This window comes from Pan paniscus, chromosome X, assembly GCF_029289425.2.
Source record: "Pan paniscus chromosome X, NHGRI_mPanPan1-v2.0_pri, whole genome shotgun sequence".
Taxonomy (NCBI): Eukaryota; Metazoa; Chordata; class Mammalia; order Primates; family Hominidae; genus Pan; species Pan paniscus.
Genome location: NC_073272.2, coordinates 91,946,170 through 91,962,836, shown reverse-complemented (window position 1 = coordinate 91,962,836; position 16,667 = coordinate 91,946,170). Strand labels below are relative to the sequence as shown.

The 16,667-nt window shown below is 36.2% G+C and overlaps 1 protein-coding gene across 3 annotated transcripts in view; it reads right to left on the bottom strand.

Annotated features, from left to right (window-relative positions):
* The window catches only part of PCDH11X (protocadherin 11 X-linked), an 827,978-nt gene that overhangs the window by 227,262 nt on the left and 584,049 nt on the right, over nt 1–16,667 (bottom strand). For all 3 annotated transcript variants that reach the window (XM_034950250.3, XM_034950249.3, XM_034950252.3), the window contains one exon: nt 3,635–3,833. In XM_034950250.3, the coding sequence (XP_034806141.2) occupies nt 3,635–3,833 (199 nt within the window). The remainder of the gene's footprint in view (nt 1–3,634; nt 3,834–16,667) is intronic.

Below are 16,667 nucleotides of genomic sequence, written 5' to 3'. Positions count from 1 at the left end.
CAAAACATAAAAACCCTGGCTTCATAAACATAGAGTATTAAAAAATCTCAGAAGTTTAATGTGGTAGACATTTGCTAATATTTCTATATGTCTCAGAACTCAGTCTGAATTATAAAAACAGAAAAAAATTTAGAAAACAAATTGGAAAGCATTTTTAAATCATATCCTCAAAAATCATATTTTACCTGAGACTACTTAAAAATAAGTAGATAGGAACATAGGGCCATACATAGTTTAATGTGTTTACAGTAGTCCCAAGAGGATCTCACTGTCCTCAAATCTCTGAGTTAATACTATACCTGGATATGTAAAATCCTCAAAAGTAGACTCACAACTTGTTCTTTACCAGGGCCACATGTGTCTCCATGAATGTGTCTCAAGAAAATCCTTGGAAAATGCAGACATTATCTGTTCCAGTATCCACAGTAACCCAGCAGCAATCAATAGTGCTGTTTTTGAATTGGGTTTCTATTTTGTTTTTGCTTTTTAACAAATTAACTAGCTTCAAAGAGCAGGGTTCATTGTAAATAATCTGATGAGGCTATGGTAGGAGGAAAGGTCTAGAATATAAGCTGTCATCCAAGGAAGACAGAACTGTATAGAATGGCATTAAGTGACCCTTAGTCCAATGGCCACAGTAAAGAGATTGCAATTATAAAATTTAAAAATTACAAAGTCTTCAGATGGAATGAGACAGGATATTTTATTGACTTTGTCTCCTCAAAAAGTAATAATTGGCTTGAGTTTGTTTTCTTTATTTTAAAAAGAAAAGTTAATAGTCTTGGCAAAAGACTTAAGAGAATGAATTGTGTGATTTCTTCACCTAAGCAGCAGATTTTTATCAACCAGGGAACTATATTTTTAAAGCAGTATTAATAAATCCCTCTAGCAAATTTTACAGAATACCCTTATTCATAAATGTCATGTTTATTTCTGTTTTGTGAATTTACAAAGGATTTGCAGAACTATGTGCTATTTTGGCAATTCACTAGCAAGAAAGAAAGCAGATTGAAGATGTAATACATTTCAAAATGTGAAATGGGAACTGCATAAATTAATTCCATTGCTTAAGGACAGCATTTATTTCCTCTAACACTTTACATTCCTATCAGTGGTGCTATTGACAAACACTGCACAGTTTATTGGCATCTGCTCCATATCATAAAACCCATTATTGGGTGCTATTTCAGAGCTATAGCTTTGCTTTTTGAAGAATCAAAATACCTTATCATCAGTATTAGCCTAAAGAGATTACTTTGCTATGGCCAATTCTAAACCAGCTATGTTTTCTCTTTTTAATTAAAACAACACACACACACACACACACACACACACACACATACTATGTTAAACATTTCACTACCGTGACACATTAAGACAATGGAGCTTCATTTCAAGTAAATTATTGCGCTTCTTGCACTTTTAGTAAGGTCTCTGACTGTCCCAAAACAAAACTCCTAACCAAAATTTTCTTGGAACATGATTTAGGGGGAGGTTTCACATTTAGTAGGAGAGCAGTTTGTTAGTATTATTCATAGTAAAAAATAACATTTAAACATTCACTTAACAATATTGTTAGACTTGTAGAAAATGGGCATTCATTTTTAATTATATCTACCCTTTGCATAAGTTTATTAAAATAATAAGCAGCAAAATATATAATTTGCTTTACTATTATCATTGCCCACAGACATCTAGATTTTAAAATAAAATCGATTGAGCAACTAAAGTTTTTAATGCAAATTTTGTGAGTCCTTCATCCTGTAGAGTAAATATGAACAAGATATTTACTGTTCAAGATAATAGTGTAAATATAATTAGAAGAGAGAAATGTTGAGCTCCTAATAGAAAGCACCCTTTTTTTTAAAAAAAAGCCCCTAAGTATGTCAGCTAATACATTGATGCTAGCACTTATATCCTTAACTATAAACAAGATCAGCTTCTGTTAAGAACTATGCATTTGAATACTTTTTAAAACAACTACTTATTTCTAGATATAATTGGGATTAATAAAGCTATATTTAATGTTAAATGTTTAGTAACACATGTCATGCTTAGTAACACATGTCATGTACAAATGAATCAACTCTTTCTAGTTTATAAAAATGATACTTATCCCATTTCTATATTCTTATTTAACAGGGCATGATAGACCTACAACTAAAACAATGATTTATGGAGTAAAAAAGATCAGTGGCACCCTTGCTTAATGTGTATTTGTTACTTATGATCATATTCTTATTAGAGATTAGCTCTTAGTTCATTACACAAGTAAATATAATCACAACTATGTATTTCCACCAGGAGTCATTTTGCTGTGCTAAACAAAGTAAATTAAAGATAGTTTAGTGACACAAGGTATAGGGGAATTTTTTATCTTCAGAACAAATGTTGATCATTTATTCCAAGTATAAAATTGAAAATGGAGATAGTAGATTTTCAGGACAGTCTGAACTTGCTGACTCAAAAGTCTCTAATATTTTTACATTAAAAATACCTATAATATACAGCATCTACATCTGTAGAGAGAAAAAGTTGATGTTATGTTGTCATTGGTTCCATATGTTTAGCCTTAGATTATATCATAATGTTTAGCCAATCCATTTCCCTATTTTTTGAAGTTTCAAAAATAGAGGATTAAAATACAATGATAGGGAAGCTATTTTGTTCTGAAGCCTAGAAGCTTTATTTGAATTATACATCCCTGCAATCCATAATGCTCAAAATAACCTTTCAAAATGTCTAGTTTATATTACCTTATTTATGTTTTTGCCAGGTATTTGGCCCACTGTTTTTCATATTGGTTTATGGCTATGACTTTTTTCTCCCATATATTGTATGCTTTTTTGTATCTACATACTTTTATGTACATAACATAAATGGAGCAAATTGTAGCTTCTTGCAATTTCAAGACTCTTCTGAGAAATATATATCTTATCAAATTTTGTATTTCCTGAAATTATAAATCAGCAAGGTTGTTCGCTACACGTTCAAGGTAATACATTTAATGAAATTTTATTTAATACCAACTCTATGATCCTTTTAAAGAGTTCAACATCTTTGGAATTTGCAAAACACAGATTTTGTGCCTTCTGTCTGGAGACCAAATGTGAATACCTTTCTAAACAGTAACATGGCACAGGTGTGTGATTTCAGTATATTGCTGAAAACCTCAGATGCCCTCTCCTACATTGGAGTCAGGATCTCTTATTTCCTCAGAAAGAAAATAACTGTCAATGGTTTTTATCTCTACCAAAAATAAAAATAAAATCTAGAAAATAATTTTTATATATAAGAAAAAATTTATACCTTCACAAATAAATGAATAAAATAAAATAAATTGGCTGTTTTATATACAAATAAATATACAGGTGTACATAAATGGAAAATTCTATCTATGCCTTAACAAAGTCACTATAATAAATTTCATTCAGAGTAGTTATGATCATACATTTAAAATATTATAAACTGCCTTATACATGTCATCCATCTAATTCTGTATGTTTACCTTTCAAAAATGTGTCACTATTCACAATAACATAATGAATTAGCCCATGTTATTATGGCTATGATAGCTTGAGTTGCAAACACAGTAAGCCCGTTTATATTGAGGAACCAGAGAGGTATCACTTACTAGATTCAGGATCGGAGTTGCCATCCCCTTCAGTGCGATTGCTGGGTGTAGCACGATCAAAGTACTCCTCCTGAGGATAGCCAAGGGGCAGGCCATGGGATGTGCTGGTAAGGCTGCCTGCATCATGGTCTCCCAGTCCACCATCACTGCTGCTTTCCTGAGAGCCTTCTGGCAGGTGAAATGTGACACGCCGCTGGGACTGAAAGGGAGAATGAAAATTACAGGGTTTCAGATATGATCTGAATAATTGCTTAATGCTGCAATTTAGAAAATGCATTATTTCGGCTATCTGGTGAAGACACATTAACATTATCTTGAGTCGTGAACAATTTCAGGTTTTTGTGAATAACACAATTCTGTGTTCAAACCTTCTTCACCTGAAGGCAGTGTTGCTTCCATTATATTTCGAAACAAGGCACAGCCAGATGCAGAATGAAAGTCAACTTGTTCTAAAGCAAGAGACAGTCAGCTTTATAGCATATTTGAGCAAACTGGAAATTCCAATCATAATTTTAACATGTATTTATTTAGGTATTATTTGGCAATAACTTATTTTTTGAATAATAAGTGTGGATAAATGTAACCATACTTTTTTGCTGTATCTGTAAGTTGCTAGTGAGCTGAAACTGAATAATAACACAAATTTATTCAATCATGTAGGCTTAGAAAACTAAAAGTACATCATCTTTTAGAAGAATCTTAGGGACAAAATTTTGAATTGGAATTTATTTAAATTGATTTTACTTTCTAAGAAAAAAGTAATTACATAATATGGATAACAGTTAATGGTAATTATGAAAACAAATTATAATTATCATCATAAATGGTATTCCTAGCAGAATATAAAAAATATATACAAATAAAAAGATAAAGATGAAGCATTTGGTTTCCGAAAGAAGAAGTTTGTAACATCTTCACCAGATCTTGTAGCAGCATTTTTGTTTGCAGCATTGCTATGCTATATGTAGTAGTCTCCAAAAATAGGCTCCCCAATGGACATCACCTCTTGATATTCAGACTTTCAAGTAGCCTGAGACCACATTGAATCTGCACAGACTCTGTAATCAAACCTTGTAGCTTCTGCTTTGCACCCTTGGAAAACTCACCATGGAAAATTACAGCTACATTGAAAGTAGTTTGAGTACTGGGAGCATGCCATACTGTGGGGAAGCTCAAGCTAGCTTCGTGGAAAGACTGTATAAAAAGAGACTACAATGCCGAGAGAGGCCCAGCTGTTCCAGCCACTCAAGTTCAGGCGCCGGATATGTACATGAAGAATCCATTATGAACATTCCAGCTGGTGGCCTTATTGGAGTCATCCTAACTATCTTCAGACATTTGAGCACCCCCTACTTAAGGCAGCAGTCATTGTGGAGCAGAAATAGCTATATCTGCTGTACACTACCTAAATTCCTGACCTAAAAATTAAGAAGGACTATTGATTTTTATGTCCCCAAAGATTACTGATGGTTTGCTATGTAACAATAGATCAACCAAAGCACTAAACTACTGGCAGCATGAAAGCTTCAAATTAGGTATAATTTATTTAAGAGATTTGCATACATCAAAGATCACAAGAATTTACGTCCTAGGCATTTTCATAACAGAATGCATATGTTTTCACAAATTCAGGTCTAACAGTCAGCCATTTCTTCAGATGGAGCTATGAAAAGATTTGAATATCGTACTTCAAACTTATTGGAAGATATATGAAAATATAATAGATGCATAAAATATTTAAGTAGCTCACTTGAATCTTCTTTAGTTTTTAGCCATTATTTTTTATATTAAAGTCTCAATAAAATAGGAGAAAATGACTAATGCATGTAATATGTAATATATCTTATGGAATATGTTTCTGAACATAAAATTACTTCTTCTAATGAGAAATAGTCTGCTGATTTTCTACATGTAAGTGTAACAGCCAGACAGGATTCCTTTGGGCCTCTCAGAGGGAGTAGTGGGTGGTGTTGGTTAAGGTAACTCTTAGTAGAATTAGTACGAGCAGAAAATAAACTGAATAAAACAAAAGCTTGCTGGAACTAAGTAATATTGAGGAGTTCAGAAGGCAGGGGTTTTTGTTGTTGTTTGTTTTGTTTTGTTTTGTTTTGTTTTAGACAGGGTCTCATTCTGTCATCTAGGTTGGAATGCAATGGCACAATCTTGGCTCACTGCAACCTCTACCTCCCAGGCTCTAGCGACCCTCCCAAGTAACTGGAACCATAGGTGCGCACCACCACGCCAAGCTAATTTTTTGTATTTTTGGTAGAGATGGGGTTTCACCATGTTGCCCAGGCTGGTCTCGACCCTTGAGCTCAAGCAATCCACCCACCTAGGCCTCCAAAAGTGCTAGGATTACAGGCATGAGCCACCTCACCCAGCCTTGGTTTTAGTTTTTGGGGGGATGAGTGTTAGGTTGTGTGGAAGCTGTGAAGAGTGAGATTGACTGTATTATCTGATTAAACCACACTGTATTTTCTAAGATTTAAAGCATTTATCAGGGAAATAATGTAACTGAAATATCTGTTTGTATGCTTTTGCCTAGTCAATATCCCTTTTTCTGTTTGTCTTTGTATCTAGAACCCACAGTGAAAAGAGGAAAATAAAAGCTTCAGGTCGTCTTCTGATCACCTCTATACAGACATAATCCGAATGTTACCCTGAATTACAGGACATTAAAATACATGGATTACCTAGCCTGTCAGTCATCTATTATTTATTAGTACTAAAGATATTTAGTAGGGAGCTACTGAAATAATCATCAATACTGTATTCTTCAAAAGCAGAGTTTCATAAAAGTTTATAAAAAGTTTAGCTGCTTCAACTCTAAAGTCTCAGAGTACTAAATAAGCCCTTGTGAAACCGCCTTTGCAAAATTATGACTGAGACAGTGAAAGGTATCTAACCTAGCCAACTCCGTCTTGCTTCTTAACCTCCAAGCTGTCCTTGTCCATTCCTGGGAATAGGCTGAACTAACTTTGGGAGAAACTTAGTTTATAGTTTAAAACAAATACACTAACAGCCCTTTCCCAAAGCTGACCTCTTTCTTGCCTGGGGACTAGATTGCCTTTGTAAGATTAACATTAGCCACAAGATTAGTAATTATGGTTTAGGAGTCATGCAGCTGGAGGCTACAAGATTCTGACCCTCCCTAAACTGCTCCTAAGATCAGTGCTTGAGATATTTTGCAGATCCTGCACTTGATGGACCAGCTGGCACCACCCAGATCGATAAACTGGCTCATCTGATCTTGTGGCCCCCACCCAGGAACTAACTCAGCCCAAGAAGACAGCTTTGAATCTCTACGATTTCACCACTGACCAATCAGCACTCCTGGCTCACTGGCTTCCCCTCACCCACCAAGTTGTCCTTAAAAACTCTCTCCCCAAATGCTCAGGGAGACTTATTTGAGTAATAATAAAACTCTGGACTCCTACACAGCCAACTCTGCGTGAATTACTCCTTCTCTACTGCAATCCCCCTGTCTTGATAAATCGGCTCTGTCTAGGCAGCGGGCAAGGTGAACCCACTGGGTGGTTACATTTGCATTCTTGTAAATAAACTAACTAAAACATTGTCAATAGCTTGTTGGATCTATGTAGAAATTCGTAATATATAAAAAATTTACAACATTTAAAGAAACTCTCATCAGAGTGAGCAGGCAACCTACAGAATGGGAGAAAATATTTGCAATGTATCCATCTGACAAAGGACTAATACCCAGAATCTACAAAGAACTTAAACAAATTTACAAGAAAAAAACAAACAACCCCATTAAAAAGTGGGCAAAGGATATGAAGAGACATTTCTCAAAAGAAGACATTTATGCGGCCAGCAAACATGAAAAGAAGCTCATCATCAATGGTCGTTAGAGAAATGCAAATCAAAACCACAATGAGGTATCATCTCACGCCAGTTAGAATGGCGATCATTAAAATGTCAGGAAACAACAGATGCTGGAGAGGATGTGGAGAAATAGGAACACTTTTACACTGTTGGTGGGAGTGTAAATTAGTTCAACCATTGTGGAAGACAGTGTGGCGATTCCTCAAGGGTCTAGAACCAGAAATACCATTTGACCCAGCCATCCCATTACTGGGTATATACCCAAAGGATTATAAATCATTCTACTATAAAGACTCATGCACATGTATGTTTATTGCGGCACTGTTCACAATAGCAAAGACTTGGAACCAACCCAAATGTCCAACAGTGATAGACTGGATTAAGAAAATGTGGCACATACACTCCATGGAATACTATGCAGCCATAAAAGAGGATGAGTTCATTTCCTTTGCAGGGACATGGATGAAGCTGGAAACCATCATTCTCAGCAAACTAACACAGGAACAGAAAACCAAACACTGCATGTTGTCACTCTTAAGTGGGAATTGAACAATGAGAACACATGGACACAGGGAGGGGAACATCACACACTGGGGCCTGTTGGAGGGTGTGGGGCTAGGGGAGGGATAGCATTAGGAGAAATACCTAATGTAGATGATGGGTTGATGGATGCAGCAAACCACCATGGCATGTGTATACTTATGTAAAAAACCTGCACGTTCTGCACATGTATCCCAAAACTTAAGTATAATTTAAAAAAAAACACAACATTTATCTACAGTTTTAAGAATGATAAACTAATCATCCTCTAGGACCCCTCTTATAACCATTAAACTGAAGGTTCAGCAAACTTTTTCTGTAAAGAATGAGATAGTAAATATTTTAGGCTTTGTGGGCCATATGATACAGTCTCAGTCTCAACTACTTAACCCTAATGTTGAAGTGTAAAAACAGCCATAGACAATATGAAACTGAATGGGCCTGCCTGTGTTCCAATAAAACTGTACTTATGGACATTAAAATTTAAAATTTAGGTACTTTTATGTATTATTAAATATAATGTTTTGCTTGAACTTCTTCATCATTTGGCTCTAAAGGCCATGGTTTGAAGACCTCTGATCTGGAAGGCTAATTTTTCAATATGGAAAAGCTGGTTAAAGATAATTATTGTGCAGTATAAAAGGGCTACTACATTAATATTCATGTCATAATTTGTTCATGACAAATTTCTGTCTGTAGCCCTGCAGAGAAGTTGTGACACAGAAATTAAAACAAATCTATTGACTGGAATAGTGACTTTATGGGATGGAAATAAATCCTGGCGTTTTCATGAATAAATATTTGCCCTGAAAAGCTAGTTATTTTCTGCCAGTAGCAGAGAGAAATAGCACAGGATACCTCTCCCTAAAATCTACACACCTCATTTTTAGCTCAAATGAATCAAAATTCCAGAACACAACAATACCCAGAAATTATATTGGTGTCATTCACATAAATCATTTACAGACTAAATATCAAATCCCCAGCATTCTTGTGTCCATTAAACCTCATGAAGGCATCATTTCATAGTAATTATCAGGTAAATATTTTTACATTTCATAACATGATGCATGTGGCATTTCGGACAGGTTAATCTGGCACCAAAGAGGCTGCATGCAGATAGGTGACCCTGTGATTCTAATTATAGAATACTTGAGTATCATGTTAGAGAAGGCTCATTAGAATTACTTATACAACCTTGCACACGCCATGAGTTCAAACCTAATACACTCTAACCCAATCTTCCTTTAGATTCACTGTCATCACCAGTAACTCTGATTAGAAAGAGTAATCATATGTAGGGTCATTACTTTCTAAGGATTACCATATGCAAGTTTGTTTTTGATTTACATATAAAACATTTTGAATTTCAAACTATTAAGAATACTTTAAGATTCCAAGTTCCCACATTTTATAATAGTAAACAACCTCATTCTGAATGTCAGAGGATTTCTGCATTTTTTTCCCATAGGTACTGTCTCTTAGCCAAATGATTTATAATTACTCAGTATATCATAAAGTAAAATGTGCAAATAGCCTGGTTAGAAACTAAAGATTTTCATGTGCATTATATGGCCAGCATGCACATCCCATGTGAAGATCATAATTCCCAGTGTAAATCTCACAGATGACATATCAGGCCTTTTTATTTTGTAGCAGGTCTTTACTACTTGGCCCTGAAATTTGTAGTCATAAAACTTTCTACTTTACCAACTCAAGTCATTTTGCAGGATGGATCAGTTGACCTGTTGGCCTAATTGTGTTTTCACTGCTTCATTTCTTTTTTTTTCTTTCTTTTTTGTTTTTTTTTTTTTTTTCTTTTTTCGAGATGGAGTCTTGCTCTGTCGCCCAGGCTGGAGTGCAGTGGTGCAGTCTCAGCCTACTGCAACCTCTGCCTCCCGGGTTCAAGCAATTCTCCTGCCTCAGCCTCCCGAGTAGTTGGGACTTCAGGCGCCCGCCACCACGCCTGGCTAATTTTTGTATTTTTAGTAGAGACGGGATTTCACCATATTGGCCAGGCTGGTCTCGAACTCCTAACCTTGTGATCCACTCGCTTCAGCCTCCCAAAGTGCTGAGATTACAGGCGTGAGCCACTGCTCCCGGCCTCACTGCTCCATTTCATAAAATTTGAATAGTCTCATTTCTCATGTTTCTGGGGGTTCTACCCTTCATGGCTATTTTTTTTTAAGTACCATAATACATCACTAGCATGTGCTGGAGGCTTTTTATGAAGCTACATTGTACCAGAATCAGGTGACCTCCTAGCTCTGACTATTCTGCCATTACATTTTTCATGATATAAGATTTTTTTGTGTGTGTGTGTGTCTGTGTGTGTGTGTGTGGCACAGTCAGACATATTTTTTGCTGATTAGAAGACTACATGGCATTATAAGCAGGCAACTTTCCTTCTTTCCTTGAATCATAATTCATTTCAGCTCAATCAGAATGGAAATAATCTATTTGTAGATATGCAAGATGAAGCTTCTTCTTTCAGGAATGTTATTGCTTATAAATTGTTAAATTGGCTATTACTGCAGTTGTGTGAACTTTGCAAATGAAATAGCAATATTGTGAATGTTTGAGAAACTACAATTCTTTGACTAACATTTAAAATATGACAGAATTGAAACTTAATACGCTTTGAAACTGGCATGTGTCAAAAAAGCCATTAAGTAATACTAAAGCCAAATAGTAAAACCGAAATAGACAATGGTTTCAATGAAAAGCCTAATTATCAGTCAAAAAAAGAATAGTAGAAATGTCTACATTGTTTTTGGTACTAACCACATCCATATTTAGTGACTTACATTTAACCTTATGAATTACCAAAGCACCTTGACTATCCAATAGTTAGGATAGCCTCAGCTATCCTAAAAGAACCTCATATCAGGAAGTAAGTGGGGGAATAAAGGCATGTAAATTCCTAAAGTATTTATCACAAAGTTTGTTTTCAGAATCATATCTACCATACTCTGCTTTTATTTTTAATTTTAACAACCTTGGATATCTGTTTCTCCAGCTCACAGTGTGTATTAGGAGGGTTGGTAGCTGCTAGAAATGAAAACATTGACAGAAGAAGTTCCCACCAATTTTCTTTAGATATGCCTTTAGCCACATAAAATATGTGTGATTGTTCTTCTACATGACAAGCCCTCCTGTGTTTGAAGATAGTTAAGACTCATGTATAAGTCTTCCTATTCCAGGCTATAGTTCCCATCCTCATTTGTTATGGTTTTCAGAACTTTTACGATCCTATTAACCATTTTCATTTTTGTCCCTGTAGTCTACTAGCATAATTAACAAGATCAAACCTAAACTACTTACTCCATTGTCAGTGATGAAATAGACTTGGGAGATGATGGAACCATGGATCACATATGATCCAAATAATCATTTTATTTTTAAGAATATTAGTCAATAGTTAAGTTTTTCTAGTTGTTATTTGAAAATATGTTTCCATAAAATAAGCCACAAGTTTGGTTTGAACACTGCTTCATCTCTGGTGTCACTCCTTTATATTTGCAAAATAATTCTCCCTTTGCCATAGTTACACAACATGTCTGTTTAATTAATACATTTTAAACAAGCCAAATGTCATTCAAGCAACAGATGGTTTCTGACTTGGATTAGATGTTGGAATAATTTTGTAGCATACAACGAAAGAGGAAAAACCTGGCATTGTCATTAATGGCATAAACGCTTGGATCAAAATATTTCTTGTTAATGTTAGTAAAAAATGCAACAAAAAGTTATGAGGGTGAATAAATATCAGTTTTTAAATAATAATTATTAGAATGTATTCCTAATAAAATTGGAAAATGCACACATCGGCTAGTATGCTAGCAATTTCATTAGTGTGTTGAGTTTATGGATAGTGGTAACATGTTTGTTTTAGACCCATTCTGGTGTATATGAAACATGTTTGTTTCATCTTTTTTACCTGGTGTTCCTTAGCACATGGAAAACAATTGCTGCTTTGTAATATGTGTCACTTCCTGGAAATTAATATGAGATGAATAGACCAATGCTTCCTTTGAACTTTTCTTACATTTAAAAAACATTGAAGTTCTATAATCATCATAGATAATCAAATAATAAATTAAAATAGTTGCATCTTCCAGTAATGATATTCACCAGTGTGGAAGATAGTAGCAAGCAACGTTATGGTAAATATAGTTGTGGGTGGAGTTGTGGGGAGGAATTGTAATCAACTAATATCTGTAGTGTTGCTGTAGTCTTTTACTTGTGGATCTCTCTACAGAGGTGTATTTCTTCTAAAAGCAGACTCCCCTCTACTTATTTTCCATACAAACAAAAATATCTCTATATACTGTCTACCACACCCACATACTCCACACGCACATACACACATACACACACACGGTATTAAAAATAACCTCAAAGTGACTGACAAGTTAAAGAATTTTAAAAAAAGATCATTATGCTATGGTCCCAGGAGTAAATTGATATGGCACTGTCCTTTTCATTTTTCTTAAAAAGGTATAAACATATACTTCTTAATTATTTCTAAATTGAGGATGGGAATACAAACTAGTAGAAAGATATAGTCTCCAACTCTAAAACCCATAAATCAATCTTATATATTTACCTCCAATATATTATTTGGACCTTTTGTAACACTACTTTTGTTGCCTTTCATAACATTTGGGAATTAGATAAGGGAATGAAAATTTGGATAAAATTGATAGCTAGCTACTGCAACCGGTAGCTATCAAGTGGTTTTCAAAACATCAGCTACGTAGAAATCACCTAGTTAATTTGTTATTCATGCATATGTCACAAGATCTTTGGGGTGTTGCTTCACCAGACAGAAACCTCTGTGGCCGATGGTGCCTTTGCTTGAGTTTTGCTGGGGCCCACTGGGCTTATTCCACCCACTCGGCTTGGCAGGCTGCACTCAGGTCTCACTACCAGCCCGGATCCCATGCCTGCCAAAGGCAAGTCAAATGCAGGGAGGAGAGGGGTGTGTGAGTGAGCAAGCACAAGTTCCGGCCACTGCGCATAACCAGGTACACTGGCTGTGGTGAGGTGGGCAGCTGCAGGTGCCAGCGTGGGCACTGGATCCCTGCAAGGCTGCAGCTGAACCAACTGTACTGCAAGTGAATTGGGCACCAGGGAACATGGTGGCACCTGGAAGCTTGGAGATGCCAGGACCCACAGAGCCCCAAAAAGGGTGTCACAGCCCTGGCTCAGGGAGCTCCTAGGTCCAGGCTCCCCAAAGGGCACAGCCCTTCTCTTATGCTCTCTTCTATCCTCATCACCCCCAACGTGGCAAGTTGGGGTGGGGGGGTGGTGTTTCAGCCCTGTTTGTGTTACAGCTCTTTCAGTCCTGCCATTTGGTGGGTCCTGAGTCCTGTGTCCAGGAATAATGAGGTATGCAGACAATTGGAGTGTGAGCGAAGTGAAGAGATGTGTTGTTAAGTGACAGCGCACCTCTCAGAAGACACGGAGTTGGTAGCTCCTAACAGCAGTTAGGTCATCTGTCGTTTGTCCAATTCTCACTGAGTCCTGGAGTTTTTATGGGCTTGAGACGGGAGAAAGTCCATGCTGATTGGTCCATGGACAGCCATAGGCAGGCCAGAAAAAGCACGCATTCTCACTCTGGTCTGAGGAACTGGCCAACGGGCCCCCAGGCTTCAGGCCTTCTCTGACCGGAAGGTGGGACTTCACCAGGGACATGCCCTTTTCTGAGCAGAAGCCTCTATGCCTCCTGACGCTATCAATCATGTCATCCATGGCACCCACTATCAATCATGTCATCTATGGCACCCAGGCTGTTCATGCCAAAGGGCACCTTCAGGCCCATGCCCAGCTGCCCTCAGCACCCCTTCTGCTTCCCTCCCTTGTTTGTGGGTGGTCAAAGTCTGGAGGGGGCTATGGCAGCCATGGGCATGTCAGCACCGCCAAAAGCTCACACACATCACACTAGGTTGCCACAGTGCCCAGGCTTGGCCTCAACTTTGCTCCAAAATTGGAGTGGGCAGCTGGAGAGCTGAGAGGCCAAGCAGCAGGTGCAGGCTCTTTCAAGCCTGCTGGGGCAGGAGGGCTTCCTGGGTCCCCAAGAGCACAGGATGCCTGGGGCAGCAGTCCCAGCTGGGCCCCTGCAACTGCACCTGGGAGGGCGAGGCTCTCACCCCTCCAATTCAGAAGGAGGCGGGGCTCCCACCTGTTCCTGGTTCCCACAGGCTCCATGGAGCATGCAACCCTGGTCACGCCTCCCCCACTGCAGCTGGTGTCATGGCAGTGGCCACTCCAGACAGCCGCGACTGCCATCACAAATTCCTGGGTTTCAAAATTCAAATATTCTGTTCTGTTTTAGTAGGTCCGAAGTAAGATTCAGATTATTTAAGCCACATGGTCTACCATAGAGTGAATGTTTGTGTCACCCTAAAATTCATATGTTAAAACATAATCACTAATGTGATGGCATCTGGAAGTTGGCCTTTGGGAGGTGCTTAGGTCATGAGGGCAGATCCCTTATAAATCAGAGTAGTGCCCTTATATAAGTGACTTCAAAGATCTCTTACCCTTTCTGCCACGTGAGTACACAGTGAAAAGATGCCTCCTTATCTATGAACCAGGAAGTGAGCCTTCACCAGACACTGAATTTGCCAACAACTTGATCTAGGACTTCTTAGCCTCCAGAACTCTGAGAAATAAATTTATGTTGTTTATAAGCCACCTAGTTAATAGCATTTTGTTCTAGCAGCCTGAGCAGATTAAGACATGGTTCTTTGATAATTTCAGAAACATATATATTTACATGTGTGTATGAGAGAAAACTGGGAATGCTGATTAAGTTTTCTAAATATGTTTATAATAGACTCTTTTTTTGGCATTTTAATATGATCATATTAGAGTAATGAAATTCTAATGATGTCAGACTGTACCCTAATTAGAACAATTTTAGAATATGATTATTTCACAATTTTTATTCTATAGACATCTCCTTTTGCCACAATATTATATTTAATCACATCTCGTACCCTGACACTCATTAAAGGACCATTAAACAAGACAACTTACAGTGAAACTATGAAATAAAAACTCTCAAACTGAAATCATTATTTTTCCTAAAAATCAAAAATAAATCTACACAAAAATATCTTTCTAAATTTATAATATTAATCATTCTAAGGCATTTGAAATCATTATGGGCAACATTTCTGGGATTTTTATTGCTCGTATACCCTCTTTGTAGATCAAAAATACATTGTATTGATCAGAGAAATCATGATTACAATTTGTTATCTGTTGAATAATTAAATTCTATAACATTCAAAAGTCATAGGATTATCTTAAAAATAAGAGACCAATTCTGAAACATGAATATATTCACTTTTACTTGGCAAAATTGATGAATTGTCTTTGGATAAATATATATATATAATTTTATATTTTCAAGCCACTACATCCATTAACTATACAGTTTAATCAGTTCACTTTTAATTCACTTTAATTAGTTGCTATTACTAGAATGATTTTGCATTCAGGATGTGTTCCTGCTCACTTTTGATAAATGATACATATGATCTAGTTATGACATTATTAACACAGAGATGGCCATGGTATAATATAATGAAAAAACGTGGGATGGGGGAGCTTCACAGATATGAAATTATCTGTGGATAATTTGATCATACTAGAGTGATGCTTTTCTGAAGAAAAACTAAGACAATTGCATGGTACTATAAGGATTAAAATAAAATCAGTAAAAATATTTTTTTCAGATTATATGCTTGTGTGAATAAAGGAATCACATATTTTCTATTTAATAAGAATTGATTATTGCTTGGTACAACCTTCATAATACAAAATTTTGCTTTTATTTACAATGAAGACAAGTTGGATCATAGGACTGTTAAAATTAGAGCTATGAATCTCATGGCATTGAAGGAAAAATATTGCTAAAAGAGATTTGTGCTTAAGAGCTCTATAAACTGTAGTGTTAGGGCACCTTCATTCATAATAAATATTCCCAAATAAGTATAATGACTCTAGGTCCAATACTGAGTTCAACTAATGTTAAATGCAATGAGCCTTCCAAAAGTTCTGATTTCTGAAGTGCATTCAATGGTTTATTTAAGATATACAAATTGAAAAGATTACATCCTACAAGATACAGTAGGTCATATTTTACAATTTTAAAAGACTAGTGTTGTCTCTAGCTCTCTGAAGTTCCTATTAAATTTCAAAATGATACCTTTCTGTCCTTTCCACTTACACCTTGACAATTCTTCAGTAAGTAATTAACACATAGAATCTATAAAACTGTACCTGGCAATTATATAGAATATTTCCTTACTGGAAAATTATCTGTTTTTAAAAAATATTTTGATCATGTTTCCAAATGTTAATGTAAATCACAAGTGACTCATTAGTAACTGACATAAGGGTCAGGAGTTAGAACTGGTGGTACTTTGAAAACTGCCATTAGCTAATAATGTTTAAATTTAAAGAATGTTAAATTAAACATAATGGAACATTAAGTTATTGTCACAAATAAGTACAGGATTTATTTATTTATTTATTTTTGCAAAAAGTGATACTGAAAAGAGGAAGAATCAGGTGCTATTTATTTTACCTAAAGAAAGAGTAGCGCACTCCGAACATTTGCTTCTGTTTT